The sequence below is a fragment of the Neomonachus schauinslandi genome, chromosome 4 (genome assembly GCF_002201575.2).
Source record: "Neomonachus schauinslandi chromosome 4, ASM220157v2, whole genome shotgun sequence".
NCBI lineage: Eukaryota > Metazoa > Chordata > Mammalia > Carnivora > Phocidae > Neomonachus > Neomonachus schauinslandi.
The window spans coordinates 63206993-63226323 of NC_058406.1; the positions used below are offsets into that span (position 1 = coordinate 63206993).

At 41.6% G+C, this 19331-nt stretch overlaps 1 protein-coding gene across 1 annotated transcript in view; it reads left to right on the plus strand.

The window, feature by feature from the left end:
* AK5 (adenylate kinase 5) overlaps positions 1–19331 on the plus strand; it is a 238586-nt gene that overhangs the window by 128826 nt on the left and 90429 nt on the right. Inside the window, exon 8 of the mRNA XM_021678135.1 lies at positions 1008–1084. Within this exon, the coding sequence (XP_021533810.1) occupies positions 1008–1084 (77 nt within the window). The remainder of the gene's footprint in view (positions 1–1007; positions 1085–19331) is intronic.

Consider the following 19331-nt stretch of genomic DNA (forward strand, 5'->3'; position numbering starts at 1 on the left):
GAGAAGAGTTCAGAAAAGACTGTGTGAGGACATGCCTTGAAACTCTCTTTGGAAGAAAGGATGAAAGCAGCCTCTCTGGCAGAGGGTTATATCTGAAAAGCATGTGAGATGCTTGACGTTTTTATCGTTCATTAGACATTAGTCATTGTGTCTTCTGACCAAGAATTATTTGGCAAAGACAAGTCTACAGTGAAATGCGGAGTGGTTTGTTTCTTCACAAGGACATATAGCATTTTATGGGCAGCACCGAATTCTGTCTTTCTGGCTGGTTAGGTGATATGTATTTCCCGGGAGGAAAGAGTCATTAAACAAGGATGATAAATCAGTTGTGCTGATCAGTTAAATTACCAGTTTAAGTTTGAGCCTTGAGGATTAATGGGTAAGCAAATTAATGTAACCTGTAGTACCTACAGGGGGAAGCTCTCTATTAATACGTTAAGTTAACCCAATGTTTCTCATCATCAGGGACTAAAGTGACCCAAAGGCTGGAGGAAAAAATTGTCAGGTTTTCACGGAGTTAGCAAACTCTGCCCCACTGATTTCTGGAACGTCCTTGCTCTTCTCCCACTCCGCACTTTGCTCATAGTGTTCCCTCTATCTCATTTACTGCTACACACCCCTAAACCGCTTCCCCTCCTGGACCATCCTTACTCACTGTCAAAGTTTGGGCTCATAGATTCATTCCTTGTACTTAGTTCTTACCTCCATCATCACCTCCACTTCTAGTCAGAATTAGTAGCCCTTTATTTGGTTTCTGAACCTTGCTGTTGACAAATCAGAGTCCTCCACAGGACTGTCTTCTTCTTAAGGCTGGAAACAGTATCTAGAGTATCCATGTTTTCTATCTGGGAGCCCAAACCTGGTGCCCAGCAAAGGAGAAGAGTCTAAAAATGTTTGTGAATTTAATGTAACCACAAGAACAATATGGAAACCTAGTGGGAGATAGTTTGCTTTACAAACATACACAGACAGCCTTTATCAGGTAATCTTTTCTTTTCTAATCTTAGGTTCGAGTGACCTTGATCCTTCAATGATGTTGGACACTGGAGAGACCATTGATACAGGCTCTGATTATGAAGATCAGGTAATTAAAATCTAAAATTACCTCTCTATTTAAATATTTCAATTTTAGCCTTTGTAAATGTTTTATGAAAATTAGAATTATAAATCATTTTTGAGGTGTTTACAGATAATAGCATATTCCATGATAAATCATGCTAGCCTACAGCTTTTATTCACTCACTTTGGCCCTTCGCCTCCCCCCCTTCCCCACAGTTCCAAAACAGCAACTAATTAAGAAAAGGTTTGTGGTTTAAGTTACACGAGAAGGAAATGAGGTTATGTGAGGTTCTCTTGTGCAAGAATTTGCCTGTGTCTCTCGATTCCTTTCTGACAATGAACTAACAGTATTTACTGAGTACTAGCTACAGGCTCAGCGTTCTGCTTTTCTATTTCTAACCTTTGAGAAGGACTAATGACCAATGACAACACAGCCAAGAAGTCAAGTCTATTTTCTATTTTAATAAAACCAGAGAAATTTATCTGGGTCATTTTCCTCTCAGCAGAAGAACTCTCCCTCCTGCTGTATTTTAATAATCCAAAATAGTTGGCAAATGATCCAACTCTCTAATTAAGCTTTTTGTTTTAAAAGAGGGTAATGTCTGAAACTTCCTTCTACTGCTCATCAGTGCTCCTCTTCAATGGCTGAAAGCCGAGAGAACATGAGGGTTTTTTCCCCACATCTTCAACTAATGTATGTCACAGATAAAGCAGATAGAGCAAACCAGTGTCCAGATATAATGGTTGGCTATGCATTTCATACTCCTATCCAGAAACTATTTTCAAAGGGCGCATCGGTCTTTGGCTCATGTCATGATCCCAGGGTGCTGGGATCGAGTCCCACGTAGGGCTCTGCGCTCAGTGAGAGGAGTCTGCTTCTCCCTCTGCCTCTGTCCCTCCACCCCGCTGGTGCTCTCTCGAGTGCACAGACTCTTGTTGTCTCTCAAATAAATAAATAAAATCTTAAGAAAAACAGAAGCTATTTTCATGAACATTAAGTTCTTTCTTTTATATTAAAAAGCATGGAGAAAATATTGACAAGTGATGTAATAGGTACTGTGTATTTATAATATTTTTAGCATTTATAAACATTTAATACATACCGAACATTGTGCCAAGTTCCTTAGATTCTTTTCTCACTAATTCCTTACAACATCTCTAGGAAGTGGGAATTATTATCTTTATTTTATAGATAAGAAAATAAAGATTCAAAGGGTAATTTTCCCACAGTTAAACAAAAATGCTTCACAGTGGGGAAGGGAACTTAGGGCACATTTCCTCACATATGCACCATACTGCCTTCTAACTCAGCCTCCAATGACAGGCCATTCATTGATAGATTTTAGGAGCCCTTTCAGTTGCCAACTCCCAAGACCCTAGCAGGGGCAAATTCCAAACACCACTATTGAAGGGGAGTTCATGATCCAAAATTACAGGCTGTGTAAAGACATGAACAATTACCAGATATCCAGCTAATTAAAAAATGGAAGGTTTCACACCCCAAGAACTAGAGAGAACAGGAAAGTCTGAAAGAAATTTCAGTATAGAAATACTTAAAATATTCAAGAAGATAAAAGGAAGATAAACCATGAAACAAGTACAGAAAAAAGTGGGAGGGAAGAGGAAAAAAGGAAAAGGGAAGAAATAGAAATTCTAGGCACAAAAAATATTGTCATTGAAATAAAAATTCCATTAACAGTTTTGAATAGTAGACTAGACACAGCTGAAGAGGCTAAATGACAGAACTGAGGAAATTGCCTTAGAATAAACCAGAAAGCTAAACAGTTGCCAAATGTAAGAAACAACTCAGGAGTCCCTGAGGATAGATTGATTGGGCTGACATATTCAAAAAACAGTTCCAGGAGAAAATAGAGGGATGGGGCAGAGGCTCCCTTTTATTTATTCTTTGATTTATTTTATTATTTTAACAGATAATAGTTGAGAATTTTGCAGAGATGAGAAACAACACAAGTCCCCAGATTAAAGGAGCACATCCAGTTCTGAGCAGGATAAAAACAACAGAAACAAAACTCTTCCCTTATTCTTTTTTTCATTTAGTCATTTAACAAATACTAATTGAGCCCCTACTGTATGCCAGGTACTATGTGGGTAGTTGAAATACATAATTGTACAAAAGAGCAAGAAGCTTACATTCTAGTAGAGAAGACAGATACTAAACAATCAACATGATAAATTAGTAAATCCTCTAGATGTCAGAAGTGGTAAGTCCTATGGGAAAAGGAAAAGTAGAATAAGGTAAGAGGGTTAGGAATGCTGGGGTTGGGAACAAGTTATAGTATTAAATAGGATGGCTTCATTAAAGAGGAGCAATCTGGCAGACTTGGACATAGAATGTAAAACATCAGAACACCGAAGACAAAAATAAAATATTCAAAGTCAAAAGGTATTACCTATAAAGGAACAGCAATTTTGGTGACAGTAGATTAAATAACAAGAGCTTGCATTTATTGAGAACCTGTTATAAGCCAGACTCTGTGTTTTATGGTTTATGTGCATTACTGCTAACCCTTACAAAAACTCAAGAAGGTAGCTCCGTTTATCCCCAATTTACCGCAGAGGACATTGAAGCTCATGGAAGTTAAGACACTTCCCAAGATCACCCAGCTAGGCGAGCTGTGGAGTCAGGAGACAGACTTTGATCCGCCTGACACCAAAATCTAGTTTCTACTTTTACCATTCCCAGTAAAGCCGGTATCTGGGTCACTGGTGATCTAGTGCCAATTCCAGTTAACACTTTTTAGTTATCTTTCTTGACCTCTGCTGCATTTTATTCATCAAACTTTTACTCTGAAGAGTCATGAGGCTCTATGAGCCAAATGGCTTCTGTTGGAATTGTTGAGCAAAGGAAACCATAACAACACGGTAACAGAGGAGTACGGCGGGGTCCCAGTAAAGCTTTATGTATTGATACTGAAACTTGCATTCCATATAATTCTCATGTGATTTATCTCAACTATTTAGAAATGTAAAACCCCTTTTAAACCGGAAGGTTGTACCCAAGCAGGCAGAGCAGTGGATTTGACCTGCAAGCTGGTTTGCTGACCCCAGCTGTAAACCATCCTCCCAGTCTTGACATTCTCCTCCCCCTTAGACTCTAACATTTCTAAATTATTTATTCTGCTCTAAGTACTTCACATTCGTTACCTTATTTTACCCTCAATTATAGAAGATAGATATTATTACAATATTATTGTTATATTTTATTAAAACACATTTTATTTAAAATATATTTTATTATTACTTATTCTATTATTATTATTATTATAGTATTATTCCAATAAGGAAACTGAGGTACAGAGAAATTAAGCAGTTTATTCAAAGTTACACAGCTGGCAAGAGGTAAAGACAGAATTCAAACACAGCCATCTGATTTCAGAGCCAGGATCAACAAAGATAGGCTAGGTTCTGCTGTAGTAACAAATAAAACTCAAAATCGTTTTGAATGGAGCACTGGGTGTTATATGCAAACAACGAATCATGGAAAACTACATAAAAAACTGATGATGTAATGTATGGTGATTAATGTAACATAATAAAATTTTTAAAAAACAGATTAAAAAAAAAAAACTCAAAATCTGAGCACTGTCCTTCCAGAGGTTCTTTTACATGCAACCTCCAGAGGGATCATGGAAGGGAAGGCAAAGAGCCTGAGGAAGACGGACCTGCTCTTAATCGCACATTACCTCTTCCAACATTCGGTGGGCAGCCGCAGTCAGTGGCCCTCCACACGTGCAGGGAGGCTGGGAAATGGAGCTTGCTTATGCATCCAGGAATGGAGGGTTGAGTTTGGTGAACACTGAGTCAGCCTCAGACGTATCTCTTGCCCTGCTCTGTGTTCACTCTCTCGGCGCTCCTCCTACTTGTTGGTCCACTGGTTCTTGGTGTCCTTGCTGAGCTGCTCTCTGCCAGTCCCTTCTTTAAATGTCAGTGTTCCCCAACATCTGTGGCCCCTTCAATCCTCACTGAACATGTTCCCCTTTAAAAAAAGCTCAACCACAGCCACGATCCACTTCGCTCAGAGCTCCCAGGTGAGCTCCTGGTACATATGTCTGCCTGCTAAACAGCGCTGGTTGGATTTCCCATGTGCATCTCAAATTCAACACATCCAAAACCAAAATCACCATCTTCCCCCACAAAATCTGCTTGTCCTTCTGTTTTCCCTATTTCTGTTAAGGATACCTCCAGCCTACCAGCTGCCCAAGCCAGAGACTGGATGTCTTCATAGCCTGCTTCCTTTCTCTCACGTCCTACATCAGTTTGATCAAGAAGGCATTCAGTTCTCCTGTGCAGAAATCGCTCCTTCCCACTCTGGTGCCAGCACCACTGCCCTGGTTGGCACCCTCAGCCTTCCTCCCTGGGATCACAGAGACAGTCTCCTAACCAATCTCCCTGCCCCAGCGTCCTCACCCATCGTAATTGTCTTGTTGAAAAACAAAGCCAGTCATGGCATTCTGCTTCTTAAAACCCTTTTTGGGGGTGCCCGGGTGGCTCAGTTGGTTAAGTGTCTGCCTTCGGCTCAGGATCCCGGGTCCTGCGATCGAGCCCCACATCGGGCTCCTTGCTCAGCGAGAAGCCTGCTTCTCCCTCTCCCTCTGCCTGCCGCTCCCCCTGCTTGTGCTCTCTCTCTCTGTCAAATAAATAAATAAAATCTTAAAAAAAAAAAAAAAAACCTTTTTGGCTCCTCATTGATGTCAGAATGAAACTGAGAGAACCTTCAAATCAAAATCTGACCCCCTACATCCCTCCCAAAGTCATCCCTTGCCAATCACCAAAATACACTCAGTGCTCCAGCTACACCAAGCCATCTTCAGTTCCCCCAAGTGGCTTGTGATTTACACAGTCGCTTTCCTCTATATGGAAGCTTCCACAACCGTATCATGCCTACCCCAGATAATCCCACTCATGTGCCATCAGGACCAAGCTTCTTCTCAAGGAAGCCCTCATCTTGTTACATGTTCAGTTCACCTTCTCAGGGGGCGGGGAGGTGGGTGGCCATGAGATCCTATGTTGTAATATTCTCTGGCACTGCAGGGATTGTGTTCTGTTCTAGTTGTCCTCAACGCCTGCCACACAGTCTGGCATGCAGCATATGCCCAGTAAAGGTCCATTTTTAAAAGCCCATAAAATGACTTCAGTTCTTCTTCTGAATATGTAATTTTTGATAACTTGTTAACTCTTTTGAGCCTGGGTTTCCTCTTCTAGAAAATGTTGATGGGAACCTCACTTGGAAGTACTATTGGGAGAGATACACAGGGCAAGGAACCTTGTACAGAACAAAAGCTCCATAAATATAAACCCTTCTTTTCCAGCTTAGACTGAACTTTTCAGACATCACGGCCTTTCTGTGTCTGACAAAGGCCCCCACGTGCTCAGCTAAGGGAATGCTAATTGAGCACTTCTGCTTTTCAGTCTGGCATGTAGGAGCATAATTGTAACCCGTGTTTCCTAACACGTAAAAAGCTGAACAGACTGAAAATTCAACAGTTCTTAGATCTCTCAGAGACTCGTGAGGTCACAAAGCAAACCACTGTACCAAAAATTGGAGAGACAGGCAGAGTCAAAAAATCACAAGTGTAGAAACCCGCAAGCAAGAACCTCACCAGAAACCAGTGCCAGGGTAGGAAAACCTAAACTGTAATTGGCAAATTGCAGGAGGCTCGGTATGGGCAAGTGTGAGAGTTAAAAACTCCAGGGGGAGCAAGTCATAGGGGTCCCCACACTTTCATGAGTTTTACCTCCAGGAGCTCTACCAGGTCCTCACAGTGAATATCAGAGAAAAATCATTTAGTGCTTCTGGCAAGGGGGAAGGGAAAAGGAACCATTTTGAAATACACCAGAGCCCTCTGTTCTTAACAAGACCTACTCCCAGGGGAAACTATTTTGTCAGAACCTAACTTGCTGGGATTTTATCAGAGCCTACCCTACCTGGGAGAACGGAAATACATAACTCCAGCCTCCACCCCCCAACCCCCCAGCTATCCTGTCCCACCTAAAAGGGGGGAAAACCTAAGATACACTGGTGAAGTTCATAGTCCAGGGGCTCACCAAAAGACTGAGACCTAATCATAGAACTATATGTGTTTCATAGAATGTTTCCTTTGCCCCTTCACCTTGCCACTACATTACTAAAAGTTTATTTATTGCAGTTTCTTTTACCTAGTACATCATGTCCACCTTTCAACAAAAAATTACAAGGCATACTAAAAGGCAAAGACACATTTGAAAAGCATTGGAACAAGAGTAATAAATGGCAGGATTAGTGGACTTATCAGAACAGGATTTTTACTAAAAAATATGATGAATATGTTGAGGGCTTAAGTGAAAAAAGTAGACAACATGCAAGAACAGATAACATTCAGGGTAATGTAAGCAGAGAGATGGAAAGAAACAAAAGAAATGCCAGAGATCAAAAACACTATAAAAGAAATGAAGAATGCCTTTGATAGGCTCATTAGTAAACTGGACATGGCTGAAGAAAAAATATCTGAACTTGAGGATCTGACAACAAAAACTTCCAAAACTGAAACGCAGAGAGATAGAAGACAGAAAACAAAACAAAAACAAAAAGCAGAACATTCAAGAACTATGAGACAATTACAAAAGATGAAATATACAAATATATTCAAACTGCAAAAAAAATCAAAGATAAAGAAAAAATCTTGAAAAAAGCATGAGAAAAAATACACCTTACTTATAGAGAAGCAAAGATAAAAAAGACATTCAACTTCTCAAAAAACATGCAAGCAAGAAGAGAGTAAAATGAAATACTTAGTGTGTAAGGGGAAAACATTTTTTTAAACCTGGAATTCTGTATCCTATCCTGTAAATTATGCTTCAAAGTGAAGGAGCAAAAGATTTTCTCAAACAAAAATTGAGGAAGTTTGTTGCCAGTAAGCCTGCCTTGCAAGAAATGTTAAAAGAAGTTCTCTAAAGAGAAGGGAAGGGATATAGATTAAGAATTGGTATCTACATAATAAGGAAAGGAAAACTATGAGAGAATGAATTAAATGAAATTAACATGAAAACTTTTATTTTTCTTATTCTTAATCTAACAGATAATAGTTTGTTCAAAATAATAATAGCAATGATGTATTCAATTATGCACGCTTATGTATAAGTGAAATGAATGACAGCAATGATACAAGGCATGGGAGGAAGAATTAGGAATATTTTGTTACTATAAGCCGTTCTCACTGTCCACTTATTTGAAAGTGGACTTGGATTCTTTTAAATGTATATTGCAAACTCTAGGGCAGCCACTAAAAAAAGTTTAAAAAGAAGTGTAATTGATATGCTAAGAAAGAAGAGAAAATAGAATCATTTAAAACCTCAATTAAATGATTTAAAGCTCAGTTAAAACCATGAAGGCAGAAAAGTTTGGAAGCCAAAAATAGGAACAAAGAAAATGAGTAATAAATAGAAAACAATAACAAATATGGAGATATTAATCCAACTATATCAACAAACACTTTAAATGTCAGTGATCTAGGGGTGCCTGGCTGGCTCAGTTGGAAGAGCATGGAACTCTTGATCTTGGGGTCATGAGCTCAAGCCCTATGTTGGGTGTAGAGATTACTAAAAAAAATAAATGAGCAAACAAAAATGTCAGCAATCTAAATATACCAAGTAAAAGACAGGGATTTTCAGAGTGGATCAAAAAGTAAGACTGAAATATATGTTGTCTACCAGAAACCTACTTTAAATATAAAGACACTTGTAAATTAATGTAAACAGATGGAGAAAGATATGCCATGCTACCACTAACCAAAGCAAAACAAGAGTAGCTATATTAATTTCAGACAGAGCAAACATAAGAGCAAAGAAATTTATCAGGGTTAAAGAAAGGCATTACATAACAAGAAAGGAGTCACTATTCCAAGAAGACATAACAATCCTTAATGGATATGCACCAAACAACAGAGTGGATCCTGGCTCACTGTCCACCCAAGTCCTTGATCCCACCCCCTCCATCTCCCTAGGACCTTGTTCTATTAATGGGTATTGCTTCATCTTTCTCAAGGCTCTCATCCTCAAAGTATCGTTTTTTTCCTCTAACAACCCAACATCCCTACTTTGAAGAAAGGAGTGGTCAACAGCACCAAGTGTCATAGGAAGACCAAGTGGGATACTATCTTCTCCCTTTTCCTTCAATACCAAACTTGGTAAAAGCAAAGTCAGCTCCTCTGCTCCATGACTTCACCTCCCAATCTACCCCATAAACCAGCTTCTGCCTACCCTGTTTCTCTAACAGACTATTAAAAATCATCTCATTACTGCCAAGTCAGGAAGACATTTACAATGTATGGAGTCCAACACACTGATGACACTTTTTTTTTTTTAAGATTTTATTTATTTATTCGACAGATAGAGACATAGCGAGAGAAGGAACACGAGCAGGGGGAGTGAGAGAGGGAGAAGCAGGCTTCCTGCCAAGCTGGGAGCCCAATGTGGGGCTTGATCCCAGGACCCTGGGACCATGACCTGAGCCGAAGGCAGACGCCTAACGACTGAGCCACCCAGGCGCCCCAATGACGCTTTCTGCTTTCTTAAAACTTTTGGATCCCTTGGCTTATGCCACCTCTGTGGCCTCATTTCTTTGTCTCCTCGCTGCCCCCCATTATGGCCTGGAGAGTGGGCTTTGTAGAGCAGGTTATGTGTTTTGACTTTATTCTAAGAGCAATGGGAAGCCTTGAAGAGTTGTTTTGTTTTGTTTTGTTTATGGCAGGGGTATATGGGGCGGAGGGGAGGGGGCAGGACATAACATAACTACATTTATGTTTTAAAAAAAGATTGCTCTTGCTGTGATGTGAAGAACACATTGGAGGAAGGCAAGAATGGGTCGAGGGAGGTTTCAGTGGTCCTGAAAAGAGATAATGGATGGTACCTTGCACCGGAGTAGTGGAGGAGATGGACAGAAAGGAATTTATTTAAGAGGTACTTGTGAGGCAAAATCAACAGGACTTCATGTTAAACTGAATATGAGAGCCAACAGGGAGTGAACTTTGGAAAAAATTCTTAGGTTTTTAACTTGTACAGCTGGGTAGATGGTAGTGGCATTCACTGAGACAGAACACTAAGAAAACACCAGTTCTGAAAGGGAAGAGCATGAGTGTAATTTTAGACATGTGAGTTCAAAATGCCTTAATGCATCCAAGTAGAGAATTCAAGTGAACAATTGGATATACAAATCTGGTGCTCAGAGGAAAGATCTGGGCTGGAAATAGATATCTGTGAGCTTCTGAATATAGGTAGAACGTGAAGCTGCATATGGAGAGGATACTTAAAGAGAACAGACTTGAGAAGAGAAGAGGGTCTACCACTGAGCAATGAGGAAATTTAAAGACCAGGTAGAGGAAGATGGGGCAGGAAAAAGATGTAGAAGGAGCTGTTAGAGAGATAGGAGGAAAATCAGCAGAATGTGGTGTTCCAAAAACCAAACAAAACAGTATTTCAAGAAGCAGAGAGGGTCAGATGTTGACAAGAGGATGAAGAGGGAGAATGGAAAATGGCCATTGTATATAGAAACATGAAGGAAATTGTTGACCTTACAAAGGGCTATTAGGGAAGTCGTTTTTTGTTAGTTTGTAAAGGAAGTCAATTGAGCATGTTTAAAAACTCACAGGAAGGATCCACTCATTAGGGAGAAGGAGAATATACAAGACAGAGGAAGGTTCCTCTGAACGCGGGAGGACTGGATTCTAAGGTCAGGTGTGTAATGTGGGAAGTTAATATGTTCCTGTCAGATGACTTGCAGAGGCAGAGCCATCTGTTGAGAGTCTGAGATTTGAAGCAAGTAGAGGATTGATTTGTAGAATCCAGTGGAGAGAGAACTAAGGAAACACAGCAGGATTGGCAAGCAGTCAGGGAATCCATTTGACATTAGTACCTAGAAATTTATTTTGACCAATTTATCCTTTTCTTTTTTTTCCCCATTCATTTAGCAAATATGTATTGGGTACCACATAGGTGCCAGACACTCTTCTAGACACTAATGATACAGAGCGCTGTGGGACTTCCATGGGGCACAGAGAAGGTGGATAGTTCCCTTCACTCAGCTTTGGAGTTGTACCAAATATGTGCTGCAAACAGACAGAACATCAGAGAGTAAGAGATGGTGGGCCCAGGACAGGAAGGAAAGTGGACAGAGGACAGTTAGGGGGCAAAGTCCAGAAGAACTAGCAGTACTTTTTACTTCTTTAAAAATACAACTCTATGTCACAAATACGAGCTCTTTTTTTTTTTTTTAAGATTTTATTTATTTGACAGAGAGAGATACAGCGAGAGAGGGAACACAACCAGGGGGAGTGGGAGAGGGAGAAGCAGGCTTCCCGCGGAGCGGGGAGCCCGATGCGGGGCTCGATCCCAGGACCCCGGGATCATGACCTGAGCCGAAGGCAGTCGCTTAATGACTGAGCCACCCAGGCGCCCCGAGCTAACTCTTTATTAAAAAGAATATTTTATCCTGCAATCCTGGCAATCCTGCAAGGATTTCAAATCCTCCTTCTTCCTTGAGATCTTCTCTAATAATTAAAGTAAACATTCATTTCTTGCCTGCCCCACTGAACACCCGGAGCACTTGAGGTTGATACCCCTCAGTCTTAGCACCTGATTATATTTAATATTGTACTTCATTATATACTGTCTCCTCTCAGTCCTTGTCTCTTACATGCATCCATTATGAAAAGGAACATAGACTGTGGAGCCAGACAGACCTGGTTTAGAGCCAATGTCACATGTATGAGTTCCAAGTTACTTAACCTCTTCAAGCCTGAGTTTCTTTACCTATAAAAATGAATGTAATTCCTGGCAAGCTATTTAGATTAAACAAGGGGCGCCTGGTTGGCTTAGTTGATTAAGGGTCCAACCTTGATTTCTGCTCACATCATGATCTCTGAGTCATGGGATCAAGCCCTGTGTTGGGCTTCACTCTCTGTTTGGGATTCTTTCCTTTTCCCTATCCCTCCCCCTCCCCTTCTGCTCCTCTCCCCACTCACACTCTCTCTCTTTCTCTTTAAAATAAATAAATAATCTTAAAAAAAGAGATTAGGAGGCGCCTGGGTGTCTCAGTCGTTAAGCGATTACCTTTGGCTTGGGTCATGATCCCAGGGTCCTGGGATCGAGCCCCACGTAGGGCTCTCTACTCAGCGGAGAGCCTGCTTCTCCCTCTCCCACTCCCCCTGCTTGTTTTCCCTCTCTCACTGTCTCTCTTTCTGTCAAATGGATAAATAAAATCTTTTAAAAATAAATAAATAGATTAAATGAGAATCTATGTAAAGATGCCTGGCATAGTAGACTATCATCTTCTTTCTTTCCTTCTCAGAAAGGAGGACCCTATGATGTACTTCTTCTGTGTCTACTACACTGTGACAGGGACACCGTCAGAATCAAAATAGATTTAATGAATAAAATCATAATGCCCCAATCCCCGGCCAGAACAGATAACAGAGTTTATGTGTGTGTGTGTGTGTGTTAACTGAAGTTCCATAGTGATGTTTACCTTCTAAATCAAGAAAAACTACATTTAGCCAAAGCGTGTGTTGGGTTGTATTTGTAAGACTGATTCAAACACTGCCATTTCCAAACCAATCTATTTGAGCAACATGGCACTTATCATAATTTGGGCACTTACTAACTTGAAGCCGACATGCTGAGTCCTGTTCTAATGGGCAAATCAGGTTTTTGTGGCAAGTCCCACAAGGCCCTGCTGAAGCCGGAAAAATGGAATGGCCAGGTTTACCTCTCAGCTCTGCAGTAAGCATTTGTTCTTGGTAGTGAAAACTGTTGATGGCCCATTGAAATTATAAAAGCAGGGACACTGGAGAGGGACCAAGGTCAGAAAGTTGTGATTTACAACTTTTCCCAAACACCAACGCAGAAACACCTGCTGTGGGTTGAGGCCGCCAACTCTCCCTGGCTGTCTTCATTGGCCAAGGGGGGTTGGAGCTAATTGATTCTGTAAGAAGCAAGACTAGTCCCATTTGTAAATATCATAAGTTAATCAGAATATATTTCCACTCTTCTTGACTATAGAGTCAGGGATGTCCTTCCTGTTTTCAGTGTAGATATTACATATTCAATAGCAATGTTATATCACTTAGGTTGCCAGTTTGGGCCAGAGTTCAATATATTTCCACACTCGGAAGATGTAAAGTAAATGCCTCATCACTATGCATGTCTAGCGTGCCCCATCACAGGACTATAGGACAAATCTTTGCAGAAGGTAATGAGAACTGATAGAATTCCTCATTTCAAAGCAGGAGGATATACTCCAGAGGTAAAAATGTGTGAAAGACTGATCAGTAGAGACCGTTTGCTTTCCTCTTTTCAAAAACCCTATTATTCTTCTTGTCAGACAGGTTTAGTAATTAATCTCATGAGCTCCTGTGACGTCCCATTAACTGGAATAATCTTGAATTCCTTGTCATTTTGAAGGCAAAATGAAAATATTTGTGACAACACAATAGTATCATTGCCTAATAAAGGGAAGGAGATAGAACTACGTGTGACCTGTCACCTGATGTGCTTTGGAGCCTCCAAAACAGGAAACTGTCATTAATGGGAAACCAAATAAACTTCTAGGATTATGGTGTATTTACAGAAGTAAGGAGTTGGGGAGAGAGTGCAAAACGTTGAGAACCCAATCTGAAAGCAAACAGAGGCTTACACAGATTTCAATGCAAGTGGCAGGAGAGCGATGTGATGAGGGTGCCCTTTGCTCTTTGGAGTTGGTTACCAAAGAGCAGTGTTACCATCACCCACCTACTGATGATCTTCCTCTTTCTGTAGGCCATCGGGTCACAGTGTATATCCATATATCAATTTTCCTAAGGAATCCCTGTTCTTATTAGGGATGGCCACTATAACTACAGCAAGTGAAGACCCCAAGCTTAGAGTCCTGAGTGGGTCTGAGTTCTGGTTCTGCCACTTCATGGCTTGGTGATGTTCGCACATCTACTTAACTGCTCTGAGCCTCAGTTTCCAAAGCTATAAAATGAAGAAAATAATGTGAAGATTAAAGAGCTGATTTCTACCGAGGCATTCTATCAAATGTAATACACTATGTATGCAGTTCTACAAACATGATTATTTACCATACGTTTCTCATGTCCTCTTTTGAATGTGGATAGAAAACATGTTAGGGAACAATAGTTTTACCACTTAGATTTTTAAAGGACCCCAAAAAATAATAAAATAGTAAAAACAAAGAATTTATTTGGGACTCCAGTACCATCCCAAAGGTTTCGGGCAGACCTTCCTAACTTTGAAAGCACTTGTTCCTATTTTTAGCATAGCCTTTGTCACATGGATTATGGCTTTTTGTATACTTGTCTTTCTCCTCTAGTAGATTATACCCAGGGGCACAGACAATGTCTACTTTACTATAATTCCTTAATTCTTTGCATAATGCTTGATACAATGTAGGAGGGCAATTCAGACATATTTTTTCCATAAACAGAGTGAAGAATTTCAAAGGGAAGTACAAGGAGGAAATCTGACATTCTTATATGGTGACCAGAGACCAGGGAATAAAACAAATGTACATGGTGAAGATGAAAGCATTGTTTTAATCTATGTTTTTGAAAGAGGGTAGCTAGGATATTGAGAGGTCCAAAAGCGATCATGCAAGAAGTGGTTGAAGGATCTGGAAATACCTAAGTGGAGAAGCACTTAAAATCCTAAAAGCATGATGAATGAGCAAGCTCCTGCTGGCCTGTTCACTCCATGGTGGGCGGGGTTTGTGGTCTTGTTCATATCTCTGTTCCTGACACCTTGCACAGCACCTGAGTGATGCTCAGTAATGAACTGTTCAGTGAAGAAATTCCATTATCCATAAGGGACTATGTCATTTTAGAAAAGAGAGTTAGACTTTACCATGCAAGCAAGGATTGAGCCCTAGAAATAGCAATGACAAAGTGGTGGGATTCAGATGAATGTATAAGGAATTTTCTAACTAGTTTTAGGTTCCAGTTGAATATCTCATTGAGAATATTCAAATTATGGATAACCATTCCTCAGGGATGTTTTTCAAAACTGATCTGTACTTGCATTGGGGGCAGAGGGGGTGGGGGGTGGATTACCTGCCTCCTAAGGTCCTTCCCATCTCTGAGTCTATTTGTATACAAACAAGCCAAGGTGTGTGTGTATGTGTGTATGTAAAACATCAACTTCCGCTACCATCCCAGAAATATCTAAATATTGTCCCCACTAGCCTGCTCCAGGGCTTGAGGTCCCATCACCAAGGAACTGAAGGGGAGGGGAGGCTTGATACGGTGTCACTAGAAGGTCTCGCTCAATTTTCCATCATGAACTTATTTAATCAAGTATAACCAACTGCAGCTGAAAAAAATTGTCATCATTTTAGGACATTGTTAATTTTGCAGTCCTTTTCAGTTTTAAATTCAGACCAGTAAAAGTCGTGCTATTATCAAATATCAAAAACCATAGGAGTGGGGGCGCCTGGGTGGCTCAGTCGGTTAAGGGGCTGCCTTTGGCTCAGGTCATGGTCCCAGGGTCCTGGGATCGAGCCCTGCATCGGGCTCACTGCTCGGTGGGGAGCCTGTTTCTCCCCCTCTCTCTGCCTGCCTCTCTGCCTACTTGTTCTCTCTCTCTATCTCTCTGTCAAATAAATAAATAAAATCTTTAAAAAAAAAAAAACCATAAGAGTGTTCTTTAAAAACGTAACCCCGTTAGGAGTAGAAACGTATTAAGTCACTGTCAGTCATGGACCCTGAAGCATGAAGGAATGCCTCATCGTTAACCAGAGGTGGTGTTGTCCAGTGTTACAGCCATGGTGCACAGTGGTTAAAACCATAGGCTGAGGGGTCAGACTGCCTGGGTTGGAATTCTGTTTCTGCCAGTTAACTAATCGTGTGGCCTTGGGCTTCTTTGTGCTAAAAGCTTCCTCACTTGCAAAATAGCGGTTTTATGAGGGCTAAATGAGATAATGTAACAGTGCACTCAGAACAATAATAATACCTAAAACGTAGTCAGTACCGATTCCGAATCAGACATAATGCTAAGCATTGTTCAAGTATTTTAACAACCCTAACCTCCAGCCCCAAGTTTCAGTTGAGACAGAGGTATTAAGTGACTTGCCCCAGGTCACCCAGCTAGAGAGTGGCCAGTCCCAAAACCTGTGCTCCTGACCTCCTCAGCCTCCTTGCTGAAAATGTTGCTTTCTAGCCTTGCATCTGTGTGGGATTTTCAGGGTAAGAACCTGGAGGAAGAGTAGTAGTAGTAGTAATAATAATAACAATAATAATAATATTAGCTAAAATTTCTGGAGTGCTTTCTATGTTTCAGCCACCATTCAAAGCACTTCACATGCATTAAGCCTCACCACAACCCTACAAAGTTTTGTTATTATTCCCATTTTACAGATACAGAACTGAGGCCCAAAGAGGTTAAGTAACATGTCAAAAATTCAACCAGGCAGTCTGACATCACTGAGACTCAACCACCACACTATGGTTCTACTTTAGGATAGCCCTCGGTGGAGCAGGGGACTTTGGGAAACCAGGAAACCATATCCGTTCCAAGATCCAAAGGAAGACAGGGTGTTGAGGTGAAAAAGAGACAAAGACAGTTGGGACCATTTACCTTTTTGATGATTTTGCTAGAACTTCCCCCAGCGTTAGGAGTGGGAATGGGCCCAGACATGAACAGATGGGATGGACTTTTGAGGCACACACCATGTGCTAGGAGGTATGGGGCTTTTTGTTTGCTTGTCTTGTCTTTAATTTAGAAGCTTGATGACTCAGGAAGAACACACTTGGTTCTAAATAGTAAATGCAAAAACACCCCTTTTAAAATCACTTTGCTTTTTAATTAATTTTCTTTGGGGGAAACCAGCAGAGAACCCAACCTAAAACTTCCAGTTTTTTTTTACTGTATATTCATCACCTTGAAGAAAATTCAGAGTCAACAGCTTTTATTAAGTGCGTGCCCTGTGCCAAGGGCTCTCATGATCAGTTTAATTCTCCCCTCAACCCTGGGAGGAAAGTATCATTATCCCCAAGGTCACAAAACTAATAATGTCTTCACTCCAAGTTCATCTCTTTCCAGTAAGCCATGCTGCTGCCCCAGAATCTATAATAATACCCCAGCAACCATCTCCCTGCAGAACAAAACAAAACAAAACAAAAACCCCCCCAAACAAACAGACAAACAAAAAAACTAGCTTGTATTTCATCCCAGTATTTGCAGTTATAGGAGTCAGTCTCTTCACAGGCTTATAAAATGAGCAAGCCATATAAGCAGATGTCTGAGTTTGTAAGAAATGTCAAGTCTGGAAGGAGGGGGGAAAGATGGCGGAGGAGTAGGGGACCCTATTTCAACCGGTCCCCGGAATTGAGCTGGATATCTACCAGACCACTCTGAGCACCCACGAAACCAGCCTGAGATGTAAGAAGATCTGGATCTCTACAAACAGAGTATCGCAGGCCGTTGGTTTTGAGGTAGGAAGCGGAGAGCTGTGATTCTGCAGGCAGATATCGGAGGATAAATGGCGGCGGGAGGGTGCCTGGACGTGGGGAACCTACACCGCCGGTGAGTGACAGCCTCGCGCATTGCGGACAGGCACAGACTCGCAGACCGGTAGCGTCGGGAAAGGACTTTAGGGCAGCCCCCAGGACGGAAACCCGGAGCAGCGGTGGTGCGCCCACGAACTGGGAGCGGCTGGCGGTTTTAGAAGCACAAAGGGCAGAGACGTGCCCCGACCTGGAGGCAGGACTGGGAGCGCTGCGGAGGGGCGCACAACCCAGGACGCTGCAGTTTATAGCAGCATGGACAGAAACGGAGACAGTGTGGCCTGGAGAGCTCACTGAAGAACAGACTGCGGTCTCTCTGCTCTGAGGCAGAGGGTTGGAAATGGTCTCTTCTGCTCTGACTCGCGGAAGAGACGCGGAAAGCCACCAGGGAAAGCCGTCAGAGAACAAAAGCCCCCCAAACTGATTCCCGCTGAGCCCATCCCCTGCCACAGGGGCGCAGGGCAACTCCGCCCAAACAGGGTTGCCTGACTAACAGCGCGGCAGGCCCCTCCCACAGAAGACAGGCTGGGAAAACAAGAGGCCAGCAACCCTAAGGTCCCAAGAAAACAGGTGCATCTTGCTTGGGTTCTGGTCAATAATTTGGACTCTATACATTCCCTCAAACACCCATCAACAGAATGACTAGGAGGAGGAGCCCCCCAAAATAGAAAAGACTCAGAGATTATGACTTACGCTGCCAATTCACAAATGGATGCAGATATAACCAAGATGTCGGAGATGGAATTCAGGCTAGCAATTGTGAAGACAATGGCTAGAATGGAGAAATCAATTAATGGCAACATAGAGTCTCTAAGGGCAGAAATAAAAGGTGAATTGGCAGAACTTAAAAATGCTATCAATGAGATCCAATCCAATCTAGATAATCTAACAGCTAGGGTAACTGAGGCAGAAGAGAGAATAAATGACCTGGAAGACAATATAATAGATAAAAAGGGAAAAGAGGAGGCCAGGGAAAAGCAACTCAGAATCCATGAAAATAGAATCAGAGAAATAAGTGACACCATGAAGCGTTCCAATGTCAGAATAATTGGAATCCCGGAGGGAGTGGAGAGAGAGAGAAGAGTAGAAGATGTATCTGAGCAAATCGTAGCTGAGAACTTCCCTAATCTGGGGAATGAAACAAACATTTGAGTCCTAGAGGCAGAGAGGACCCCTCCCAAGATCAAGGAAAACAGGCCAACACCCTGGCATGTAATAGTAAAACTTGCAAATCTTAGAACCAAGGAAACCATCTTAAGGGCAGTTGGAGGAAGAGATTCCTTACGTACAGAGGGAGGAACATCAGAATAACGTCAGACCTATCCGCAGAGACCTGGCAAGCCAGAAAGGCCTGGCAAGACATATTCAGGGTACTAAATGAGAAGAACATGCAGCCAAGAATACTTTATCCGGCAAGGCTTTCATTTAGAATGGATGGAGAGATGCAGAGCTTCTACGACCGGCAGAAGCTGAAAGAATATGTGACCACTAAGCCGGCCCTGCAAGAAATATTAAGGGGGGTTCTATAAAAGGAGAAAGACCCCAAGAGTGATATACAACAGAAATTTACAGGGACAATCTATAAAAACAACATCTTCACAGGCAACATGATGACAATTAATTCATATCTTTCAGTAATCACTCTCAACGTGAATGGCCTAAACTCTCCCATAAAACGGGACAGGGTGGGGTGCCTGGGTGGCTCAGTTGGTTAAGCGACTG